This window comes from Trematomus bernacchii, unplaced genomic scaffold (genome assembly GCF_902827165.1).
Source record: "Trematomus bernacchii unplaced genomic scaffold, fTreBer1.1, whole genome shotgun sequence".
NCBI lineage: Eukaryota > Metazoa > Chordata > Actinopteri > Perciformes > Nototheniidae > Trematomus > Trematomus bernacchii.
In genome coordinates, this window is record NW_022987531.1 from 2,801,298 (window position 1) to 2,828,092 (window position 26,795).

At 41.1% G+C, this 26,795-nt stretch overlaps 1 protein-coding gene across 1 annotated transcript in view; it reads left to right on the forward strand.

Annotated features, from left to right (window-relative positions):
- LOC117475406 (adhesion G protein-coupled receptor A3) overlaps positions 1-26,795 on the forward strand; it is a 306,450-nt gene that overhangs the window by 256,577 nt on the left and 23,078 nt on the right. The window contains 2 exon segments of the mRNA XM_034121560.1: positions 13,683-13,806; positions 24,027-24,172. Coding sequence (XP_033977451.1) covers positions 13,683-13,806; positions 24,027-24,172 — 270 coding nt within the window.

Here is a 26,795-nt window from a genome sequence, read left to right on the forward strand (position 1 = left end):
GCACAGGGCATGAAGGTCCTGCCGTACCTAGACGACTGGCTGGTTTGTGCGCCGTCCCGGTCCCAAGTGGCCCAGGATACGGCGCGCCTCTTATGTCACGTAGCCCGGTTGGGCCTGTCAGTAAACACCGGGAAGAGCTGCCTGGTCCCCTCCCAACGGGTCACTTACCTGGGGTTGGTCCTAGACTCGGTCGCCATGAGGGCTTGCCTAACACCTCGTCGTGTGGACGACCTTTCCCACCTTCTCCCCATCTTCAGGCTGGGCAAGAATGTGCCTTACATTCAGTTCCTCCGGCTCTTGGGCAGACTGACGGCTGCCTCAGCCGTTGTGCCCTTAGGTCTGCTGTCGCTGCGCCCTATGCAGATATGGCTGAACAGCCTTCACTTGGACGCCAAGTGGCACAGGCACAGGAGGGTCAGGGTGTCGCGCCAGTGCCTTCACTCTCTGTCACGCTGGAGAAACAGGGCCTATCTTCTGATGGGAGCGCCCATGGGCGCCATCCCATCCCGCCGGGAGACTGTCACTGTAGATGCATGTCTCTCAGGGTGGGGTGCTGTGTGGCAGGGCAGGACTGTTCAGGGTCTGTGGTCCGCCCAGGAAGGTGCATATCACATCAACGTGCTAGAGCTTCGCGCTGTGCTGCTTGCGCTCAGGCACTTTTTACCCCAACTGACGGACAGGCATGTGCTTGTTCGTTCGGACAACATGTCCGCGGTTTCCCAGATCAACCACCAGGGGGGCACCAGGTCCGCACAGCTGCTCCGGGTTTCACAGAGCCTCTTGTCTTGGGCGTCTCCCCGCTTGGCCAGCCTGCGGGCAGTCTTTCTACCAGGGGACCAAAATCAGGTGGCAGATTTCCTCTCTCGGCACAAACCTCCACCAGGGGAGTGGAGGCTTCACCCAGAAGTGGTGGAGACAATCTGGAGCCTTTTCGGCAGGGCCGAGGTGGACCTCTTTGCCTCGGAGGAGTCGAGGCACTGCCCCCTCTGGTTCTCCTGGGCAGAGGTGACCAGCCCAATGGGGCAGGATGCTCTGGCACACGACTGGCCAGACAGTCTCCTGTACGCCTTCCCGCCGCAGCCGCTGTTATTACAGACGCTTCAGAGGGTCCTTACTCAGGGGCACAGGCTCCTTCTGGTCGCCCCCCGCTGGCCGGGGAGAGTTTGGTTCCCGCTGCTACGCAGTCTCTGCTGCGGCCCACCATGGCGCCTCCCCGACAGGAAGGACCTTCTGTCACAGCTCAGGGGTCAGATCTGGCATCCCGACCCTCACCGCCTCCAGCTCTGGGCTTGGCCTCTGCGGGGCCAAACCCACTGTTGAGCGCTTTTTCGGCATCGGTCAGGGAAACTATCCTGAATGCCAGAGCACCATCCACTCGAGCACAGTACGAGTGCAAATGGAAGCTCTTCTCCCACTGGTGTTTGGGTAAGGCTGAGAATCCGGGGCATTGCTCTGTGGCCACCATTCTGGAGTTCCTGCAGTCCCTTCTGGATAGTGGACGTTCTCACTCCACTTTGAATGTATATACGGCTGCTATCTCTGCCCAACATGTCGGGGTCGACTGCGCCACGGTGGGGCGCCACAGGTCGGTGTCCCTCTTCCTGAGAGGGGCCTTACGGCATCGTCCCCCTAGTACCCCGAGGGCTCCGGCTTGGGACCTGCCCCTAGTGCTAGATGCCCTATCATCTCCTCCCTTCGAGCCCCTGGCCCAGGTGGGGCTTAAGTGGCTGTCCTTGAAGGCAGCATTTCTGCTTGCCATAACCTCAGGGAAGCGAGTTGGGGAGTTGCATGCCCTCTCCGTGAGCGATACATGCCTGAGGTGGAACTCCGATGGCTCGGGTGTTGCCCTCTGGCCGAATGTGGCGTTCCTGCCCAAGGTGCTTCCACTTGCCCACTCCAATCGGCCCATTCAGCTGGCACGCTTTAACGTCCCACAGGAGAGCCGCACGCCCGAGTTGCTGTGCCCTGTGCGTGCCCTGAGAGCGTATGTCGATGCTACGGCCTGTGTACGGCAGTCAGAGCAGCTCTTCGTTTGCCATGGCGGCATTAGGAAGGGTTGTGCTCTCTCCAAGCAGCGGCTGTCCCACTGGGTTGTCGATACAATCGCACATGCCTATGGGGCCAGTGGCCGCCCCCTGCCATCAGGGGTGAGATGCCACTCTACAAGGAGCGTCTCAACGTCTTGGGCCGCCCTGAGAGGAGTGCCCCTGGAGACCATCTGCGCCGCGGCGTCTTGGGCGTCTTCTGGCACATTCTCCAGGTTCTACCGGGTCAATGTCGCCACTCCCCATCCTTTGGGCGTGGTCCTGTTGCCAAGCTCCGCTGCTTCCAGCTAGGTGAGTATTTGGTTTCTTCATGACATGGTTGGTATAAGTCATCCAGTGCTAAAAGCACCGCCTCTGGCGGTCAGTAGGGACGAAATAGAACGATAGTTACGTCTGTAACTACGGTTCTATGAGTCCCGGATGACCGCCAGAGTTTCCTGTCACTCAGAATTCTTGTGTGCTCGCGAGAAGATTCTGGGAACAGATCCTCTGATGACACGGGCTGATATAGCCGGTGTCACGTGGGTCACAGGTGACTTTGTTGATATTGGTACTCGTACTGCGCATGCGCACGATGGACATATCCAGTGCTAAAAGCACCGCCTCTGGCGGTCATCCGGGACTCATAGAACCGTAGTTACAGACGTAACTATCGATTTCTGTACAACCAAAAACCCAGATATTTGTATGTATCGACAAACTCAACGGAGACGCCATCAAGGGTGTCAATGGAGAGGCAAGAGGACGCTGACTTGGGAGCAAAAAGCATTGCTTTGGTTTTCTTACCGTTCAATAGCAGTTTGGAATCAAGAAGTGCATGCTGTAGCGTAATAAAATCTGATTTTAAATTGGAAACGGCCATATCCAGAGAAGGAGCACATGAGTATACAATAGTGTCATCAGCATACATATGATAGGTAGAAAATTTCATCTGATTACAAATATTGTTTACATATAATAAAAAGAGCAATGTAAACAGAATCCAAACACCACTGGATGTTCTGAGGATTTGTGCAAGATTAGGGTTTTATTAGTTAAACTCAATTCAAAAATAAATAATACATACAGTTAATAGTCAATATTAGTGCTAAACTATGGTGGCTGTAAAATAACAGTGTTACATTTAAGTTGATATATGAAAGTGCTGGTATTTTAGTAGACTTGTAAACGTATTTTAAATCTATAAGGACAGGACTCTTTATGCAAAATGGACGTGTGTGATGTCCAAATCTCCGTGAGCACTACAATTGGTAAAGAAAAATGGATAACACTTTATGGTAAGGGTACATGAATCATCATGAATTCATGCATGACTTAATGCATGAAAAAGCATGAATTCATTCATGTAGTAATTCATGAACTATCAGTAATGTATAAGGATTAATAGTATCTCATGCATGACTTAATGCAGGAACAATACCTTAATTAATGCATCAACCAGTGGCGAGCTGTGACTTTTATACCTAGGCCCTCTGACCCCCCCCCCCCTACCTTTGATGATCAAATCACTTAAACACAAAGTCCATCCTCCTGTCCTTTTGGATGAAGCACTTGATGGCGGGGTCATGCAGCTGATCCTTTGCCACTCCAATTTATCATTGTAACTCAATCTTGAAAATGACTCGGTTAATAATTTCCCAACGATGTCATCACTATCACAGACATGAGCCATCATGAACGAACTTATGCTAATCACAAATCTATCGATCATAAATCTATCAATTTGATTTATGATTAGAAAATTATAAAAGTAGGGTAGACATGTGGATATTATCCGGCTGAACAAAACGTACATTTATCTAACAGGTTCGTTTTCCACAGACCTTATTTCGAGCTATTTTCCAAAATCCTATGGAGATTGCTTTTTTGTCGAGGGAACCCGTGCGCAGCTTACTTCCGGGTTTTAGGATGCGTCACTGCACCACTCAGTGGGTGTTTCTCAATGTCGAGGACGCTTCCTTGGTAGGACATGTCTTCCGAGTCACTTCCTTCCGAAGCGAGGCAAGAATCCTTCCTAGCCTCGGAAAACGAAGAATGGTGGAACAGGTGTACAGGTGTGCATCATATGCGAGGCCCCGCCTTAAATGGAACGCGATTTCCGTCAAAGATTTGGAAATTGGTCCGTGCGCAAAGCATTGTGGGGATTTTAAGACCGCAGAGGATACACATGTGCAGCCTCGAAATGTCTCGCTACGAAGGACGCCGGGCTCGGTAGAATTCCAAGGAGCCTGGACATTGGAACAGTCCTTCGGCGGGACTCGATGACGTAGCATCCTTGAAATAGTGGCTCTGGAGCATCCTTCCTTGACATTGACAAACACCCAGTAACACACATGCATCAACTTCACAGCGGGCAGAACTTGTCATAAAGTCTGCGATAATAAAGCCCACCCATTTAGAGGGAAGATATGATTGGTCAACTGTACTGTAATTTGACATTACTCTCTCGTTGAGTTACTATAGCTGGCCCTCTGTGAATTTACAGCAGGACCACCAATCAGCTCCTATCTTCACAGTAACTCGCAGAGACGAGCTTCTTTCATTTAAGGCGAGACACGGCAGGCAAAAACATTGTTTTTCATGCACTGGTCAATTTTGAGATGTTGTGCTATTTTGATTCCATAACATGTTTTCTTTCAGGCTTTTGGAAGGAAAACGCACAAAATACACATTTAAGTGTTTATTTTACTATAGTTTTTCTATTTGCGTATGTAGATTTCTCCTAAATTCACCAAAAGTTAGCATTCTAACGTAACGTAAAGTACCGCGACTACTGTTTGCACCATGTAATCAGAGATATCGTTGGAAAGCTCCGTCTCTCCTGCACAATCTCATCATTTCCTTTGTATCAGCAACCAATCGTGAAAGTACAAAGGGGTCTTAAACCAAGAAACAAAATCTCATTGGCTGGTGTCAATTTCTGACAACGTGATTCGTTCAGATGCGTCACGTGGTGTGCTAAAACACTTCCTGGTTAGCTTTTCGCTAGAAATTTAAATCTCAAAATGGCAAAAGAACGGCGAAAGAAACGTTCACAGAGAAGACAACAACAATTGTCACTTGCACGAAGCAAGGTTATACAAAAAACAAATGATCCCGAACATGAAATACCTTCACGGAGTGCGTCGAGGCGCAAGCTGTCATCCAGAGAACAGGAGGGTTTAGCTAGCGCCACACTGCAATCTTTAAAGGTAGTTTTCTCTAAATGAGTTTTTTCTCCTACTCTGAGTCCGAAATGTCCACTTCAGTAGCACGTACATACACCAAACCTTCCAGTTATATTCCTATCAATATTATGAAGGCTTTTACAGAAGGGTTTGTTCATATATCATTTATAGCCTGAATTATATAACATTGTATACCTAAAAACATGGCGAAAATTTATATTTTAGGGCTGTTGACAGTATTTTCTGATTTATGGAGTGATAAAAAGAGATATCCAAAATCCCTTCTGTAAAAGCCTTAGATACTAATATGACTACAAAATGAAACAATAATTTTGAACCTGGCTTTATCCAAAGTTCAGATTTCGGTTCCTGAAATGTGTTAAAATATGCGCATATTTAATGAGATAATGGATAATTTGCATATTTAAACATGCTTTTTTGTAATACAAAAAACAATTACGTTATTGTAAGTAATTAACTGGAGACATTTCTAGCTGATATCTTTAAGTTAAATTCACCTGGGGTGTCTCGCCTTAACCCTTCACATTCAAACAGAAACTGAACAGGCAGATTCGAAGGATTTCTTTCTTTGGAAATGTTATTTTAAATACAATTAAATCAAGTTATTTTGGTAAAACTAATGAAAAATATAACAAAACCTTTTTTATTTTTTAAATGTTTTTTTTTTATGTTTTTAAATATTATTTTTTAGAATATCTTAGGCCCTCACGCATATCTTAGGCCCTCACGCGGACAAATATCTAAGACAAGATACAAGGAAATAGACATTTAGCCCCACATGAAAATCACTGAAGACAACATGCTGAGGACTCTTTAACGAACATTTAACCTGGTCGTAAGTCTTTATTTAATTTGAGGATTGACTCATCATTCCCTTTAACATTGAGAATCACATGGCAATGCAGTCAAAATTATCGCAATCAGTTTTTTTCCCCCAAATTGTGCAGCTCTATTGTTATATGCTGAATGGTTAGGCATCTGAACAGAAAAAGGAAAACCGAAAAACGTATAATAGGGCCCCTTTAAATGCGACAGAGAGAAACCTTTCATTTGGTTTGGTCTGTCAGTAGGCTTTACATTTGATTCACTTACTACCACCACTATGCAGACGCTTTTAATTTCACTAGAACTGCGAGTGTCTATTCGTGCAAATCTTTCAGAATTTGACTGTTTTTACAGATTAAAGGAATGATTGACAGACTGATAAACAATAGAGTATCCAAATAATTGAAAGTCTATGAGTCTAATTTGCATAGAAAGTTGCTGATTGTGCACCAAATGTGTGCATATTACCATATTTGAATATATGCATATAACATAGGCATGCACTATTTGCTTGGCAGCATAGTTAGGTGCGACAATTATCCCATATGTTTGTATTTTGTATAATTGTTGAAGGTTTAGAGGCTTCAAAAGCTGCACAATCTTTTTGAAAATGTAAATCCGGCCCTAAGTATGTTTACATGCACATAAGTGTCCCAGTACTACTCTAGTCTTGTTCATATTTGGCATGATGTCCATTCATGCAACATTATCCTGATTTCTTTGAAAGTACGCCAGCTAGCACACCAATGTCTTCCAAAAACAGAGAAAGGGCTTATCCAAGTTAGTATAACCAGGATCAGATGTTTACATGTGTAAAACATAACTATCTTCCTCCAAATTACAAAACGTGTTTGCATGATGTAAGCACACTCATTCATCAAAAAGCGCTTTGCAGAGCAGAAACACATTAATTCCAGTCCAAACTAGAGACCCATGTTTAAGAAATGAAGCCGGAGCTTTTGTGGTGTCTGTCACACACAGGGGAGAGTTAGAGGCTTTTTTTTTCAAAGGCACTCACATTAACAAAATCCAACACCTCCTCGTCCTCCACAACGCCCTCAAGGCACTTCCCAGCAGTAAAACACATCTCTGTTTAGTAACACTTTGGTTATGTAGTATCACTCCCGCTGACTGACAGTATCGGAGCGGAGAAGCGTCGGGTCGCGTGTTAAATGGGCAGAATGTGAGGGAGGCTGTTCAAGGATAGGCACAGTGGGTTGTGCATGTTTAAACAAGCCACTTTCTCACTTAAAAAAACATACGGACATCCATAAAAATATTCCTGCAATGATGATTTCAACATATGAGCCTAGGAAAGAAAATAAAGGTGTTTGTCATTGTTCTATATTGCCGGCCTTGTTGCCTTTTCTCTGTTATATTAGCACGTAAACACTTCCATTCTCCAATCTAAAGGTGCAATTTGTAAGATAAAGCCAGACTTTTCGTTTCAAACGTACAATAAATTCACTCAAATTATCAACGTGAAGGGGCTGCAGTGTTGACATCATGTCAAAGTGATCTGTGTTTTGTGTCTCGGAGATAGCCTATGAAATTAGCATGCTAATCGACTAGCCAACAGCCTGTCTTGTACTGTATAGTATTACCACTTGTTCCTCAAGATGCAACAGTTAGTCAATATAGCGCCCGTCAGCCCAGTTAGCAGTTAGCACTTAGCTTGAATTCTGCCGGAACAAACCCCAGCAAATAAAAGTAAATATTTTAAGAAAGCTGCTCAAGCTGCATTCACGTGATACACGATTTGCTCTTTGCTCACCGCTAGGTTTTAGCGCAGAGCCTTGCGGTCAAAACAGCTAGTTAAGTTTTATTTCTATGCTAATGCTAGCTTACCGCTTCATACAGCTGTCATCTGAGTGTGTGTTGAAAAGTCACAGGTAAAAGGGGTCAAAGTTGAAATAATTTTTACTTTGAGTGCTCAATGACAGTTTCGGGTAGCGCTTCCGCTTATTCGAGCGATACCGCCAGTCGTGTGAATGCAGTTTCAGAGTTCCAAAAGTTTGATGGAATTTTGCTTATCCTTGCCCTGTTGTTAGTTGTTAGTAATTTATTTTAAACTGATGATGATACATTTAGTTTGTATGACTAGCAGAGGTGAAACGCTGCCTCCACCTCTTTGTAACCTTAGCAGCCCTGTTACCTTTGCTTTATGGCACTTATCAGCGTGTGTGTCTCCCACCAATGAAACCTGCCCATTGTATATTGTGTCATGTTATACTGTCCATAGCAACCTGGTCTCACCAGAATGCGTGACTCCACCACGACTCCTTAACACCGCAGTGCGTGGTGGAGTCAAGAACTTTGCTACATTTACGTGTCGGCACCACGCAAACAACCCCAATGTAAAGTGAATGAGGCTCCTTTGTCGTGGTGCACACACGCATTTCTACAACGTCCCGCAGTGAGCTTTTATTCTATAAAATGTTTTTAAAATCTACTTTATAGCTTGTAGTAACTCACGGGAGGCTTCTTTTATTTTATTTGTATTCATAATAATTTTTATTTTTCGTCAGAATGTATTATGGTGCATTATTTAGCAATTTTTGTTCTCAAAAACAGTGCATTGTGTGTAATACAACTGTGATTTTTATTAAATTAGTTAGTTTTTAAGGAAGGCCAGAGCTTCAGCTGTGTCAAATAGATTGTTCCCTTTAGTTAACGTTATTTAAAAGATAATTATATTCCTATTTGATCAAGTCCCCTTTATTGTATTTATTGTATATTAGCTGAGCGTCCATTCCCATTGGATAACGGAGGATTTTACACCCGGAAGTAAGTATTCTCCTTACTGTCGATTGATTTTATTTACAGTGATATCTGCACTACTCGTCGACTCAAAAACACCAGATTATCCTTGTTAATTACACAACATTGATTGGTTTAAATTGTGTGCGATGCTTTTGTATTTTCCCCTTTCGATTCGGAGAAACAAATATTTGTTCGTCGTGTGTGGATGGCAGAAGACACTACACTACCCAGAATCCTCAGCTATGGGACTACACCATGTCCTACCCCCCCCCCCCCCTTTAGGTCACAGGCTCCTCCAACAGTGCAACACAATAAAACAGATACACAGACAAAATAGTGCAGTAAATACAAAAATAAAAATAGTAAAATAGTAAAAAGTGAAATAGTGCAATAAGAGTCTATATACAAGTGATTGAATATGATATATTAGATAAATAATTTCTAAGTAGCAGCCAGATGAATGTTATGGATGTTGTTTCAAAGTTCAGGTGTTTAATAGTCTTATGGCCTGTGGGATGAAGCTGTCCCTGAGTCTGATGGTTTTAGTCCGGATGCTGCAGTACCGCCTGCCAGACGGCAGCAGACAGAACAGTTTGTGGCTGGGGTGATGGGGGTCTTTTATAATCCTGAAGGCTTTCTTTAAGGTTAACCTGGTATTTTTACTCCACTACATTTATTTTACAGATTCTGATTAATGATGTGAAATATAAACAACCCTTAAATCAGACTTTAGTTACACCTGAGTAAAATTCAGTGAAGGTGATTGTCAAGTGCCAACAATCAGGCGAGATATTTGGTAGTGGGTGCTTGAGAAGGCTAAATATTTATCTGCAGATCCCTATAAAGTATATTCATTACTCGTTATTCTCTTCTAATAGTTAATTAAAAACTGTATATAATGGCTATTTTGCACATCCCTTTCAAGATTTCAAGATTTTCTAAGGTTCATTGACATATCATATACACAACTACGGTGTAGTTATGCAATGAATGAAACACTTGGGTCACAGGTTCCTCAACAGTGCATTACAAGACATCTATCGATATGTGTGTACCTCCACCATTAAACATATTCTGCACATTTCTTATACTATCTACATACATCTTATAAGAGTATAATTAATATGTATAATATCAGTTAAAATAAGTGCTTCAACATAGTTAACATTGCAGGAAAGTTGATTGTCAAGTTCCAAAACAAACCATGCAATATATTAGACGTTAAGTACTTTGTCAGGCTTAATATCTGTAGATACCCCCAAAGCTTTTTTCTTATTTAAAAGAAGACCTTAACCTAAAGTATTCTTTCATGTTTAAATAAAGCCTTATTAGTTTGTCTGTTTTGCACATCCTCCTATCAGGCACTAAACTGTTTTATTGTAGAGATCACTTACAATATCTTCTTGATATTTTCTATTCTATATTATTTATATCATTGACCTTCCACTTTCCCACTATATTAAGAGTATGTACTCTTAATATTTAAATGTTTTCATCAAATATAACACATTCAAAAGTGCTTTACAAAAATGAAAGACATTAAGAAAAAGGCATTTTAAAACAGTCATTAAAAAGCAACACAATCTACCTGCATTGCAATTACTCTAAACGTGTAATAACGTGCTTTAACCAGTAGGAGGTGCGGGTTAAAAAGCTGTCAAGTTTACAGTGTTAACAAAATAAAATATACTGCTGTTTCTCATTTTTTCTGGACGGATATATTCTGTTATTGTTTTGATATTTGTAACACAAAAGCGATGGAAAAAACCCACAGCAACACAGAAAAGATGGTCTTAACATGACCCAGCGGTCTAGTAGTTAATAAAAAACAATAATATCAAAACAAATTATTACTACTAACTTTATTGTGAAATTAAAACCGAACGGTAAAAGAATAGTTTCCGGTCTATTCTGAGGCCCGATCTCTGTAGATAAATAAAGAACTACGACAGATGTGTAATGTTTAATGCAGCCAAACCATTAATTACAATGCATTCATGTGATGACTTTCAAAGAGTAAAGCAAGCACTGCTGAATAAAGTATGATTTTATCTTTTACGAAACGTTTTTTTTCCATATGGAATGCAGTTGGAGGTCAACCAATCACAGAGCTTGAGGCAAAGCGGAACAATAGCTGAGGATTCTGGGTAGTGTAGTGTCTTCGGCCATCCTAAACTCTGAACACATATTTGTTTCTCCGAATCGAAGGGGAAAATTACAAAAGCATTGCACACAATTTAAACCAATCAATGTTGTGTAATTAACAAGGATAATCTGGTGTTTTTGAGTTGATGAGTAGTGCAGATATCACTGTCAAATCAATCGACAGTAAGGAGAATACTTACTTCCGGGTGTAAAATGAATGGGAATGGACGCTCACATTGCTCTCTGTGTCTGTAATACAATAAAGGGGACATGATCAAATAGGAATATAATTATCTTTTACATAACGTTAACTAAAGGGAACAATCTATTTGACACAGCTGAAGCTCTGGCCTTCCTTAAAAACTAACTAATTTAATAAAAATCACAGTTGTATTACACACAATGCACTGTTTTTTGAGAACAAAAATTCGTAACTAATGCACCATAATACATTCTGACGAAAAATAAAAATGATTATGAATACAAATAAAATAAAAGAAGCCTCCCGTGAGTTACTACAAGCTATAAAGTAGATTTTAAAAACGTTTTATAGAATAAAAGCTCACTGCGGGACGTTGTAGAAATGCGTGTGTGCACCACGACAAAGGAGCCTCATTCACTTTACATTGGGGTTGTTTGCGTGGTGCAGACACGTAAATGTAGCAAAGTTCGTGACTCCACCACGCACTGCGGTGTTAAGGAGTCGTGGTGGAGTCACGCATTCTGGTGAGACCAGGTTGGTCCATAGCTTAATCGTTTTTTACAGTTGGCTCAGCAGTGGGTGCAGGGGTGAGGGAGCAGATGCAGAGAGAGGACCCCCCCCACCTTCTGGGAGATGGGGATGTGGAGGGTTGCCAGGTTAATGTACTTGACCCAATGAAAGCCCGGAGCAGAGCCTATGAAAACCCTCTTCTAGGGAGGCCAGGAGCCGGCCTGATTTATGGCCTCTTTGCTGGATGGAGTTCAGCACTTGCACCGCGGCAGAGGCATCGACGGCAGCAGCTTTTACTCCCCCCTCCCCCACCGGCCCCAGACACGCCTCATAGCTCACTGCTGAGCCACTGCTTCATCTACAGTTGGCTCACGTGCAGCTGGGGCTCCGCTCCTCCATTTTGGGGAGTGCAGATTTCCAGCACAAGGTTATATAATTTCAAATGGTGACAGTGTCTGTATGGAAGAAAAGGAAAGGGGGGAGGGGGGGGCTGACACAGGAAAGTAATTAAAAGAATGGATGGTCTGTTAATTCACACCCGTGCGACAAATATGTTAGCATTGTCTGACCTAGTTAGCCTATTTCCTAACAGCTGGGAGGAAAATGGTAATGTGGGTTAAGTGCCCTGTCCAAGAGTGTGTAACCCCCCTGGCTAATGCCATATTTCACAGGGTGGATATGAGTGCATGGTTTTACATCATGAAAACTTCAATTGGCCCAGCCAACTGGAAGCAATCTCTTTTATTTCATCATCAAACCAGCGGAGTGAGTCTTATTTGTGTGCATTAACCACAAATACAGGAAGGTTGTGCCCTGAATGACACACTGAACCCTTATCTCATGTGAACTGTGAAAAGCCCTTGTCTTGAGGTCCATTTTAAATAAAATAGTGTGACCATTAAGGTAACCAGGGTTTTAAATTATAAAAACAAATCCTTCCATGGGTTCCCGTGGATCATTAAAATGTACTAAAATTAGTCTTTAACTCGTAATAAACGTTCTTAAATGAATCTTTAAAATGCTTAGACATGGCAACTACGTTTTTTATGAACCATTTTATTTTCTGACATTGCCATTTTTAAATCTTGAAATAACAGTTTTTTTTAAATAATTTAATCAAAAACTTTTAGGTCACACAGATCAGAATAGTAGAACCATCAACAATCGCAAAGAGTAGATTTGGAAGTTTAATAAAAATGTGCTTTTCAACTAAGATTTTCTTCAATGTATATAAGATGCCCGTTGTAATAGCGGTGACTGTTCCAAACTCGGCACATATTTTTGTCACAGGCATTCTTGTAATCTAAATGTTCCACTATGAACAAAATGTTTTTTTTAATCTGGATTTATAAAATCCTTATGAGAGTCAACGCAAAAACTGTATTTTATATACATTTCTTTCTAAGTTTGTCTATTGTGGACATTTCCCAGCATGCACCAGGGACACAGACATTTGCATAATTGTGTTCCTGTACAAGTTCTGGTGTAATTGTGTTTAACGATGTGTTCTACAACTGTTCCAAAATGGCCTTGTAATACACACAATTGAATGTGGTAAGAACATGAGTGATGTTGTGCGTATGATTGACGATGCTACCCAATTACAATATTAGACTTTTAATATACGACTATTTTTAGCAGGCAAGATAAATTATTTTGTATTAGAAATGAATTACCCAACATGAAAATATTTATTGTTGAGTCAAGGTTGAAAGTATTCTATTATTCAGCACATATATTGGCATTGGGTTTGTAAAGAGTTGTTTAGACATCTTAAACTCTACGAGCAGCACCCCCCAGGCTCTCCTGTGGTTGTTAATCTATAACGCAGAAGCAAGGTAAAAAAATGTATGCAGACCTTGAAAAAGCCTGGCTTAAATCGTACTTGAAGTGATTGATGGGCAATACACCTTGAAAACTGCATCTAAATGAGATTTATGATAAAGCTCTGTGACATGTGGTGTTTACCTGCTAATTCTTTTGATTCTCGGTCTCTCTTGGCAGCGCGATCCGCATCAGTCGGAAGGGATGGCACATGCTTCTCAACTTCTGTTTCCACACGGCGCTGACCTTTGCTGTGTTTGCCGGCGGCATCAATCGAATCAAATACCCCATCATCTGTCAAGCAGTAAGTGCATTCCCTTTTCATTCATCCACTCTCAAAGCTTTTCAGAAAATGGATTATGAATGTCCACTCAGGTGTTGTCAACCACAGCCTCTAGTGCAGTATGTGGACGTATAGTAACCCGGCATTATGTGTCTTTCATGCTTCAGCTGCATGAATGATCTGGTCCCTCTCATGGTTAAGTGTTGACACAATGAGCCACTATGGTTCAGGGTCTTCCGTCATGAATGCACTTACTCTCTGGCCCTCTATTGTCCGTGTTGTTGCCTGGGGTTAATGCTGGGCCATATTGCCCAGTGTTATATCATTTTTCTGGGCATTCACGAAAGTGTCATGTAAAACATTTTTATTATCATTAGAATTCAATACGAAACCGTTTTCCATGGCATAATCTTGCATAATTACCACTACTCTGTTCATTAAATAACAGTTTTTGTGTCATGTTTTTCTGGAACAATGATCGTGGGATTATACGAGGGCTGTCAATCGATTAAAATATTTAATTTTGATTAATCGTTTTGATTTCCATAGTTAACTTTTGATTAATTGCGATTGCGATTTAATACTCAGGGTTTAATCAACATGGGAGTAGACAAATGTGATTGTTTCTTAAAAATGTATGTGTATTACTATTGCAACAATCCAACTGGGGAACTGTCCTTTCTCCTTTTGAGCTTTTTTCTGGTGTTTAGTTTAGTGGTGTTAAAAGGAAGTTGCATTAACGCATTATTATCGCATTACCTTTGACAGAACTAGATTATACATTATAACTTATTTGGTCAGGTTCACAATCACATCAACAATGCATGTGTCTGATGAAGGATCTGGAGATTATGGTAAATACACCAAATATTGCAGGTCATGGAGCAACCTTCTCCATATCCAGTGCCAATGTCTTCCGGTCCTCATAGACCAATTTGCTTTACAATGTTAACATAGAACTTTACAAATATATAAAATTAGCCTACAATGTAGTTCTATTTATGATCTTCACAATATACCTAATTTCTCTTGTGCTGCATGTCCTGAGTCTGTTGAGCAATCAGAGGCTGCGTCTGGTCTGAACTCAACATGACCAGATGTCCTTGTGCAGAGTTTCTAACCTTAAATTGCCCCCGTCAAGTACCGTATTGTGTAAATGTATGTTAGTGTCTGTAAATGTAACATTAGACCTGCTAAAGTTCAGCATGTTAACATTGTCTTTGTTAGCATCCACTCACATTAGCATCTGCTAACAACAGTATTTCGCTCAAAGCATCGCCTCTCCTTATAAAGCTCTTAGCATGGCTGTCTTGTCGGCTTAGTTATTTTTTTCAGTTTGTTGGAGATAAGTATTCCTCTAGCTTTCATCAAACATCATGAAACTAATTGCATACGTATCGAAACCCTTGATGCATCTTTCAGCTGTTTTGTACATATTGAAAAAAGCTTCTGGAGCTACTGCTGCCTGAGAAGAAGGATATTCCATTACAGCAGAATGTCCCTGCAGTTGGACTTTCTGACCCTTTGCAATCACTGTGTGGTCACATGGGTGGTGCCTCCATCTCTGCAGCCCACAGTTATGAATGAGTAAGAAAAGCTCTGCAGAGGGTCCTGGAGATTTGGGATGTCAGGATACATTTGAAACAGGTCAGAGAAACGCTTTATTGCCTGCTGGCACCATACTATTTTCAGTTTGTTATTCATCAAGAATGTGGGTGGAAAACACGATACAGCAGCTTTCAGATTTGTATTATGTAAGAAGACGAATACTTTTTATTTTATTTTGGGGTGTACTGTCCCGTTAAGGTAGTCAAGACTTTTGTCAAGATAAGGTGTAGGTGTCAAAAAGAGAGCGAATAAAAATAATGTTTCCTTTTTTACTTTTCCTCATGGGTGAAAAGCCATATTTACCTGGTGGATTTCCTTTCCATGTGATTGATAGCTGGCCTTGTTCAGGTTTTTCGCATTAAACATCGGCTGGAACAGAGCATCCTCCACTGCCAGCTCACCTCAGTGGGGGTGCATTTACCGTACGTAGGCGCAAAGAGATTGATGTACACTTCCACTTTTCACTCAGAGTTTCAAATGCCTTCACTCAGTCCCTGTTCTCCGTCAATGGGCCATGTTCTCTCCCTTCACTGTGAGCTGCAGTGGGTTTGGGACTTAGCTGTGTCTTCTGCTGTCACAAGCACTTTAGGTGGCCCCTTTATTCCATAGAGTAAAGACTCAGACTCTCCGCGTTGAAACGGAGAGCATCATTTTTCATGTCAGAGCTGCCAAACACAGGTGACAGGGAAGTCTGTAAGAAGTCACCACATGTGTCACAGCCGACAGGTCTTCCTCCACAGCTGCTGACAGGCATATTGAGCATCTGGGTTTTTACTCAAAATACTTCCCACCACTCCAAGATCGAAAGACGTCGACGCCAAAAGGCAGTTTTAATAGTGTACTGATACTATAAATCATCACCATTTCCTAATCAGGCATATTTAGTTTATCAATCAATCAATCAATCAATCAATGAAAATACTGTATTAATCAGGGGGAAATTAAGTTTCTTGACGTGGCACCATATTAGAATAAAATAGACTCAGGCTTATTGTGAAGACATGGTGAAGTTCTCGGTCATGTTTTCAAAAGCACATTAACATAGACTCCTAAGTAAGGTGGTCCGTCTGACTCCTAGCTAACGCCGTTAGCTTGTCCATTCCATTAGCCAGTGACCTTACATTGCCCATGATGAGAGGGGGGAGCGATGGGCTTTATCTCATTTTCTCCATACATCTGGACCCATCTCACCTCCTTTTCTCTTTTGTTAACCCATGCATCCTCTGTGTCCTTCTCTATATTTCAGTGCTGATAGCAGTGTTCAGACCACTTTGCTAGCAGGCTTTAGCGTGATTAGCTTCTCCCTGGTATAAACAAGTCAGCCATGTGGTTGCTGCGCAACAGCGGCATGGATGCATCACAGCAGCAACTCAACAACAAAACATTTTTATAAAATGGGCATAGCTTAATAAGTTACTAATAGAAGTTATCCACAGAAAATTAAGATAAGATTAAATAAGAAAGCTAAAAGTTGAAATAAGTACAAATCTAGCAAGACCAACTGCAACAGACTGTACGGTTGGCGTACGCGCACTGAATCTAAAATATGAAGTAGCAGGAGATAAGAAACTAGAAATTGCGACACAGAGATGTGTGTGTATGTATCAGTGGCGAACCGTCAGGGCCTTCAAGCTATTCAGAGAACCCAAACAAAAAATCGATTTAATTATATAAATAAAATGTAATAAAATGTATATAAAATGAATAAATGAGAATCGTATCTGTGTTGTTGATCTGTAATATTACAGTGTTACATGGTTTGTTTGTCCTTCTCGGTCCATGCACTACGCATTTCAGTGGTTTTGTGTTAGAAAAGAAATGCAACCAATCAGATATTTTTTCAGATATTCACTTGGCTACGCACCGAGACAATGATAGAGACAGACAGTGTGTGTGTGTGTGTGTGTGTGTGTGTGTGTGTGTGTGTGTGTGTGTGTGTGTATCTCCGGCTAGGAAGGTCGTATCAACGTGCTCCCGTCTCTAGCACCCCCGCAGCCCGAGCTACGAGTGAAAGAACTAAACTTACATGAAACTTCCGTTGGGTTGCTTTAAAGTCAAGCTTTAGTTTAAGATTCACGCTGTAATAGATGTAAAACATGTGATGGAGCATTACTAACCTGACTCAGATGGTTTGTTTCACCAAACCATTGGAAAAGGGCAGGCACTTTCAAAAATACTTGGCAGGTGATTGGATTAATCTGTCTATCACCTTCTATCATGGGCCACTTCTGATTGGCTAACAATGGATGGTACATGTGGAGCACAGCACTTCTGTTTGGTGTGGATGACTGACACACAAATGCGATTTTTAATTGCATCATTTAAAATCGATTAATCGTTCAGCCCTAGCTCAAATCATCACACAGATGTGTTCAATATTAAATATGACACTTGTGAGGTGGGGGCCATTGGGGGGGCCAGCGGTTGCATCAGTGTAGTCGCTTTGCTACTGACCTCTGATGGAAATATCTGTGTCTTAAGCAGCAGAATCCTCCTGTATGTTCCCAGCAGTAGCTAACTGCTCGCTGCCAGGTGTTGTGCAGGTGCAGTTTTCCCTGAGAACAGCTGCGTGCTGCTGCAGCTGAAAAGAGAGCAACACCACGAGAGTGAACAGTAAACGATGTGAAACAATGAGCCGCAGCTCACATAAACAGCTCCATAAAGCCATGGCAGCTGCAGCTACAGCTGATCATTCTCTATGAGTTCATCACCAGGGTTAGGAGGGTTACCGTATGTGGCGGCTCAATTTCCAGTTCAGTTTGAGTCGCCGAGAGGCTAAGCTTGGCTATAAACTGTGACGCGTTTACAAAGAAAGTCCATACTGAAGCAAGATAGTTTTACGATAATAAACAAATTCAAAACACAGTAACTATGGACAACACGGTCAACAGAAAAAATGACAGCACAAGCTCACCCTCTGTCATCCGCACTCGACATGAGACAGGTGACTTATATACACAAACCACACCCGTGTGACATTTACCGGAAGTGGTCAACAAACAAATAAAAGTGACGTAAACAAATAATAATAATACAAATAATGAACTTGGGCTAAGTAGCATTATGGCACCTACACCGTACTTTGAAAATGTATTCCGTACAATTACAATTCACTTGTTAAAATATGTAATCAGTAACCTAATATGAATATCAAAATATAAAAGTTATGTAACCTGATTACTTTCTGTTACTTTTGGATTCCCTCAATATCAAATGCAATGCAAATAAATACAAGAGAAAATAAATATCAATAACATGTTTCACTTAAGTTTATAATGTAAGACAACAGAACAATGTGACCTTAGAAAAGAAGAAACCAATATATTTAGTATGCAAAATGTAAATGAACAAATTAAATGCAAACACAAGGTTTATGAAAACAAGTGCAAACAACCACAGTCCAAATCAAAGTATCTGTGGGTTTACTAAATACTGTAGCTGATTCTGACAGAATCTAAAACCATTGTTAGCGCTTAGTGGCAAAGTGCTACTTTTCTGATTATCAAATGTGTGAGTTAACTATGAAACTGTAGCCTTATATAACAGGCTGCTTTTTGGAGTTGCTGGGAATGACAATATATTGTAATAGTAGCATACATTTGAGATATTTAGGGACAATTGGTCAATGGTTGAGTCTGTCCATTGTCTTTATATGTAGTTCACAATGGCATGGCGACCAAAAATTGTGGGGAAGTCTTAGGGCCCGTGTCCACATAGCGCCTCTTTCTGAGAGCAAGCTTCTTTTTTGGTATTGATTGTTAAAGAACAGAGATCAAGCCAACTTTCCTAAGCGCCGGTGAAGTCACTGTAGTAAATTGGTGGAGAGCTTGTTTTTGACGGTGTCTCAAAGATGGAACCTATTATAACAAGAACAAAAAAACGTTTGTTGGAGGAGATCGTTTGGCGTAAACTATGTCAAACACATATATAGAAGCACAAACATAAAATAAAATCATCCGGGGGCTAGGCTAGTCTGTCATACATCAGTGCTGCCAGCTCCTTCCTGCCATGTGGACACCGGCCCTTAGAGTTCTTTAGCCTCCATCGAGACAACCTAAAGGTGTTTATTGTTTACCTTAATGTTATGATCTTTGGAAGGAGTCAATCATTACCTATAAATACATCCAATTGTAAGATGTGTACAAAACCTACATATGCCTTATTAGAAAATAAATGTTCCTGAGGTCATGTGGGACCCTTCCTGTCCAGCAGTGGGGGTGCAGGTGTTGTTGACGGAGCCCTGCGGCTCACTTGGCTCTGCTGTGGCTCTTATTTAGCATTTATTCATTTATCTAATTTCCTCCTGGGGCCTTTGACTGTTTCTTGCTGCTCCTCCTTTACCCAATCACTGCTAACAGGACGGCTCTCTGCAGGTTTGGGCTGGAGCCCAGATTGTCTGCGGCTCCACTGGGACGCAGGCGGGCCCCAGCAGACACAATCTGGGATAATTACAGGACTGCTTCAGGAGATGTGTAATCGCACAAGGACGCAAACACACATTTAAATTGCACTCGCAGTGCCTTCTGGGGATCTCGCCCAAATCATCCCACCTCCCCACACACACTTTCTACCTCATCCCAGGGGGGCGCATAAGTACACGCTCTCCCTTCGACAGAGGGAACTTCAAGGAGCTCTGCAACTAGCTTTGGCAGCTCTCGCAGCACTTCAAGCAGCACCAGCCCAGCTCCCCCTTAACACATCCACCTGCACCCCCATACTCATCTTCCCGCTCTCCATCAGTCTTGCTCCGCGTCCCTGCCCACCGCTGTACTGCCGCTATGCAGCATCCGATGTCTTTGCAGCCTCAAAGTCATCTCTGATCTCTATTTCTATCTTTTCCTCCAGCAAGGCTCATGTTATCATTGACTTGAGCAACGCCCCAGCTGTCACACCGCATCTACTGTTTGTGCGTGCATTAAAAGGCACAACAACACACAGTTTGGCCTTGTTTTCCCTCGCCTACCCTCATCTTACCTTACACCATTATCATTTAGATTAGACGTCTCCGTTGATTGTTCAGCGAGTGTGACCGGCGTTAAATAAACTATTAATTGAGCAAAGAACTTGGCTAAGGATGTGACCTAGATCTGAGGTTACGTCCAACTGTCAGCTTAAAGATGCTTTACAGAGGATTTCCTCATTAGTGTGAAATTAGTTGTGACGGCAAACGCTGGCAGGAAAAAAATACAAAAATCCAATTTAAATGTTCCTGGGCTCATTTCCCCACATGTTGGAATGCTTCCGGTAGACTGGTTATTACTTATGAATGAAAAACAGTGGGGAGCTGATATAATGAATATGCCAATAGAAGACAGCTTAGAACGGCCTTTGAATTTAGCTCTGTAAGCATACGCTTCAATTGTCGAAATACTTTCTCTGACGGTGGTTTCCTTACAAAAAATGCTAAAACATGGGTTTCCTACTTACCGCCTGACAAAAGGTCCACTCCGGCCCACTTCATGACTTTGCAGAGTATGACAATTGCCGAAAGTTATTCCTATTTGTCAACTAAGGGTTGCATTGTCCTAATTGGAGTAGCATCTCCTCTGCTGGATACGTTATCATTAATCCCACGTGGTTACATACAGTCTATTCATTATAATACTGTCAAGCTCAGGCTACTATTAATGCAGATATGGAACGTGAGAAAATGTTTGCCCAAAGGCGGATACAGAGTTTTGGGTATTCCAGGAAGAAACCTTTTTCTTACAGAGCTATAATATTTGATGCCGCTTTCACTTTTTTTTTTTGTGCCTCTATATTTCCATGCTTTAATGTTCAAAAAGCTCTTTATTTTTCTCCTGTGCTGCAGCACCTCTTTTCACCCTCTGTCTGAAACCAGAGCCCAGTCTGCTCTGATTGGTTAGCTGGCCGGCTCAGTGGTGATTGGTTAACCGCTTAGAGATGTCCCGCCCCTTAGCCTATCAAGTACAATATGTGTTACATAGTGATGTCACTGCCTGCTTAGTTACTTACTGTTTGAATAGCAACATATTATGGCCAGAAAGAACAATGGTTTGACTGTTAGCATCTACAGTTTTCTAGAGATATACAGACCTCTGGGTCCAAATGTCAAAGCCATTGTGTGATTTCCATAAACTTGCATTATTTATAACGTTGGCTGACATCGCTTGTTTCAAAAATGTAAAATCGAAAAAAAAGTAGAAGCCAGCTCAACTTTGATTTGTAGTGCGTCACACATGAAGGTGCACCTAAACACTGCAAAGCTATTATCAGGATAAGAATCTGAATACTTAATATTGTCCTGAGGTGAAGTTGGGTTTTGTGACTTTTGCCTTTTGTGACATATAATAATAATAACATACAAATATCTATAAAAACCCAAGAATTTTAAATATACAATAAAAGATAAATAAATCAGAACTATTGATTATATACTATTTATATACACTAGTTAAAGTAAAAGAGTGCACACTGTACAATATATAACAACAATAAATATTTAAAAAAAAAATGTTTATTAAAATATACTCAGTGGTGAATTAGTAATAATACTAGTATTATTGTAATGTTATAAATATGATAGATATAGTATGTGCTATAAGTGTATATAAATGTGTGCTGATTTTACGCTGTCAATAATACTCCAAGTCATTTGACTTTAGTGACATCAAATGTGCAAAATCCCAAAATAATGTTTGGCTTTAAACTCTCACAGGCGTAATTAAAGATACTTTTCTTTGGGTGTGCAGTGTGGTTAATTCACGCATCTTTGACATCTATCCTAAGTGATGAAAGAGGGACTTTGACGTGACAGAAGCATTGGCTTTTCAAATGCGACACATTGATCAGGTTTCTGGGGTATTCCAGTGGCTGCTGTGTTAACTGAGTGATCGTCGTGCTGCTCACTGATCCAATCACTGGCTGGAATGTCCCCAAAACAGGACATCAGGTGAAAGCACACAGACACTTTGAAAAGTCAAATACCAAAATGGAACTTTGTTTATATGTCTCATCTTAACATGCACACTGTAACCATGTCCGTTTCTTAATTTGATCCTTCTTATTTTATGAATGTGTTAGTTTTAAACAAAAATGGATAACTGATGTTTGTGCTTTCTATTTGTTAGTATTTGTGAGTATTTGCGAGCAGAATGCATCTTTACGCACATGCTGATGGACAAGCTGTTTTAATGGTATGTCATGACGGGCAGCACATGACGGTTTTGTGGGCCCTCCACTGAAAATCTTCTTTGCAGATTTGCTTTGGTACCGGGTCTGAGTTAAGGCAACACAAATCAACTAGGATACAACTTTAGATTCATGATTTTTACTCGACAGGAAGGAGATCAAAATCATAATCTGAAATCTGTCAAATGAATGTAGTGGAGTAAAAAGTAAAATACTTCCCTCTAATATGTAGCACAGTCGCAGTATGAAGTAGCATCAAATGGAAATACTTCAAGAACAACTACCTTGAATTTGTACTTTAGTACATCAGTTGAGTGAATTACAGTACTTGGTTACATTCCACCACTAGCCATTTTGACTTCAGTATCTGAATGTCACTCATCAGAGATGGAAACCTGCTGTTTTTGTTGATTTCCCATCTGTTGTCCTGGTGGATGATCTGCTTTTGGATTTACCATACTAAAAATGTTAAACTGATGGCAATAGCTTTGAAGAACTCCGATCAAACCTACTGTGTCACACTTCCCTGAAATTGTACTTATTTATGCCTCAGAAATGCATCTACTGTCTGAAAATGGGATTAAACCTCCCCCACCTTTACCGTCTCCGTTAATTTGAGAACCTTTGCTCTTCCCTTATTTCCATTTTACAAACACATTCTCTTTCTGTATGTTCTTGGCACTAATGAAGCTCTGAAGCGTGTGGACTCGGCATTAGTGATTGACTTCACACCTGCTCTTTGCTCTCTGTAACTAGCTCAAGGACACTTCCAATTAGCATCCAGGCTTTGGTACGCTAGCTCGGCTCCCTAGGCCTACCAGGGCTTGGAGCATTTGATTGTCAGTAGCTTATGAACACACTGACTGCGTGGAGAGAAGCCTCAGTGCATTTCATTTTTCCTCCCTCCTTTTCTCCCGCTTGTAACTCTCATCTCTCCAATCTTTCGACAAACTGGCAAAGCCTTTAAACAAAGTTAGATCAGTTCCCCCATTCCAACATTATTCATGAATATTAAAACGAGGACGAGCGGAGATATACATAGAGCGTATTTCGGAACACAGTCACGCGCCGGTAGTCGTCAACGTGACTATCATTTATATTCAGATTTGTTATTCCTGGTGCACCCCTCGTGTCCTCTAACTCAACTGATAAGGAGCTGCTCAGTATCCGTCGGTATAACCTCGCCGTGATGCTCTTATCCCAAACAACATTGATGATTCAATGGCACTTTTTGAACCTGTCTTTCCATTCATTGTCTTTAAGTGTAGGATGAGACAAAGCAGTCAGGTCTTGAAGGGAAACGTCTTTGGAGACACCCTTGCGGTGACATTGATGATGAGTTTGCGAGAGGCAGCTCTTCCGGAACATCTTTTTTCTTTGACTTACAGGAGTTCATTCGTTTTTTCAGACGCTGTACCGTAAGCAAAAGTTCAGAAAAGTCAAACAAATAACTCTGTGTACCTTGTTTCACCCCGTCACAGGTCGGGGTCGTGCTGCACTACTCGTCTCTGTCGACCATGCTGTGGCTCGGGGTGACGGCCAGGAACATTTACAAGCAGGTGACCAAGAAACCTCCGCAGAGCCAGGATGGTGACCCGCCCCCACCCCCTAAACAACCCCTATTGAGGTAATGTCTTCACGACCCCTCTCAACCCTCACTGCCATGACACGGACATCATTTGCTGTATGCATGTGTTTTTTTATATTTCTTGATGCTTGTTGCGTGTGTCTTGAGAGGCCAAGGACTGGTTCACTGTGCAATTATTTGCTTCCCTATTTCCTTTAGTACATCACCTGGCTTATACTCTGAGATGCAGGTGCCAGATATGATGGGATATGGACTGCATTTATAAATATATAGCGCTTTTGCAGTCTTTGTGACACCTACAAGTCAACATTCACCCATTCACACACATTAAAGCAGAGGCTGCCATACAACTGGCCAGATAAACTAACATTCACACATCATGGGCCACTGAGAGCAATTTAGGGTTAGGGTTAGGCCATTGGAAGCAATTTGGGGTATCTAAGGACACAAAGACATGTGGGGATCGATACACTGACCTTTCAGTTGGTAGACCACCACTCTACCCCGGAGCCACAGCCGTCCTACAATCATTCCTGTCCCACCTTGTACTTATGATTCGAAGCATTGAGGAAATAAGTATTCAAATTAAAAAAAATACTCTATAAGCACACAACATTCTGAAAAGAAATGGCCACTGTGACCAATTATGTTTAAGCATATTTTATATTATTGAATTGTTGATGCATTAATGTAAGAATAGCATTTTGATCACGGTTTTGACTACCTAGTGGTTAGGGCCTTCTCCAATGATTCACCCTGGGGGGGTTACAAAATAATGAATGGGGGGAAGAAAAAGAAAAAATGATGCAATTAAAAATAATTAGCTACACCCTTCTTCCATGTTTTATGAAACTTGGGCCAGTAGTTATTTTATTTGTTATTTTGGGTTTTTTAATTGTTCCTGTTGACAGCCAAACCAGACAAACTTGTACCTATTTCATCAATCATACGTTAAATAAATATAATGAGTAATTGGTAATAAAAAAACTCATATAGATCATACTGTATGGGACCATTTTTGTATGGGGTCACAAGACAAGATCTTTAATAACAATGCAACTCATTTACAGATTACCGGTTCATATATTCATACCGATTAGTTTCGGTTTTAATAACACATTTTAAAATGGATGTGGTGTTAATTGAAGGTATTGTATTCAGTCATGTCGGTGTGTGCGTGTGTGTGTGTGTGTGTGTGAATACAGGTGTGTGTATTTGAGCATTTGCCTGTTGATTTATGCTACTTTCTCTATGTTAATGTGTTTTTCTTTGGTGTTTGCCTGCTCATGTTTTCTTTAGATGACAACAAAAGCTTTTCACAGATGAGTTATTGCATGCTTTATCTGGGGGGACATCCACAGCTAGTTTGCATTCTTTCAAGCCCGTGGCTTTGTTCACTTTGCAGTAAAAAGCTGTCAGGTCTTCCTATTTGTACCGCTTTGGCTCTCCTTGTGGATTTCCCCCACATTTGCTCATGTTAAGAAACAACATCTTTAATCTGAGTCACTGTCAGCCGTGAGGAAAGAAGTCTGTGCTGTTAAGGGTAATGATTCTCTTAATGTGAAAATGAGTCTGAGAAATGCCAGAGATAAGAGGAGCCAATTGAATTATTTTTAATCGCTTAAACGCATCATCTGTGGCATTCTAGCTCCATCTCACCTGTTGAAGGTTAATTTCAGGCTGAAAACAGCTACTATTTTAGGGTTCTCATTAAGTCCAATGAGTGTGGAAATCAAGACATTGACACAGTTAGGTTAGAAGTCTAACTAGCGACAGCTTAAATATCTTTTTTTTGCTCCTTTCCAGTCCCAAACAGCTGTGCTTGAACTTGGAGGTGTATGTAAGAAAATGACAATCAAGCTATGATATAAAAAGAAAAACAGGAATGTTGTCCCATGTAACACAAACCTTGCTTACTCTTTGTGTTTCTACTTGTATAGTTTACAGATAAGAAAAACCTGGGCATTTGTCTAGTTAAAAAGCTTTGGTTTAGATCACTGCTGTTCACAAAGAAGCTGAGGATTAAACTGGGTGCGCTGTACAGGATTGATAGATACCCTTTTGGGGGAAAACATTGAAATAATTACAGATGGTAATAAAAAATAGACAGATATGTGTCCGATCATTTTAAGTGCATGTTGGATGATGTGGTTGTTATACCGTTTTTCATTTAATTTATTTGTTTTTATTTTACATTTTCACATGTTTTTGCTGTTCCTTTTTGGCAAAGATGCAAATGAAGGCTTGAGTGCCAGCGTAATAGCTACAAGGTAGTTGTCAGGCTCCTCTAACAGAGCAACACACAAGATAGTTAACATATAAAATAAATAAGTACAAAACAGTGCAAATATATAAGTGAAAAGAAGGAAGTAACAAGTCAACTATGTAGATGGAAAATAAAATAAGATAAGCCAAAAATATAAAATGAAATACTGTACAGTGTAATAAAAGGAAGATTTTATGGATGACAATTATATTATTTTTTTAGTTTTAAAACATATTTAAACCATTCCCATTAGTAATGATACACATTTTTACACACATTTTTTTATTGTTTTATTAATTAATTCACTCATTTATTTATTTTAAAAATGTAACAGGGACAGTGCACATTAGTTAACATTGCTGCCAGAGCTTTTTCTATCTGTAGTCGCTGGACAGA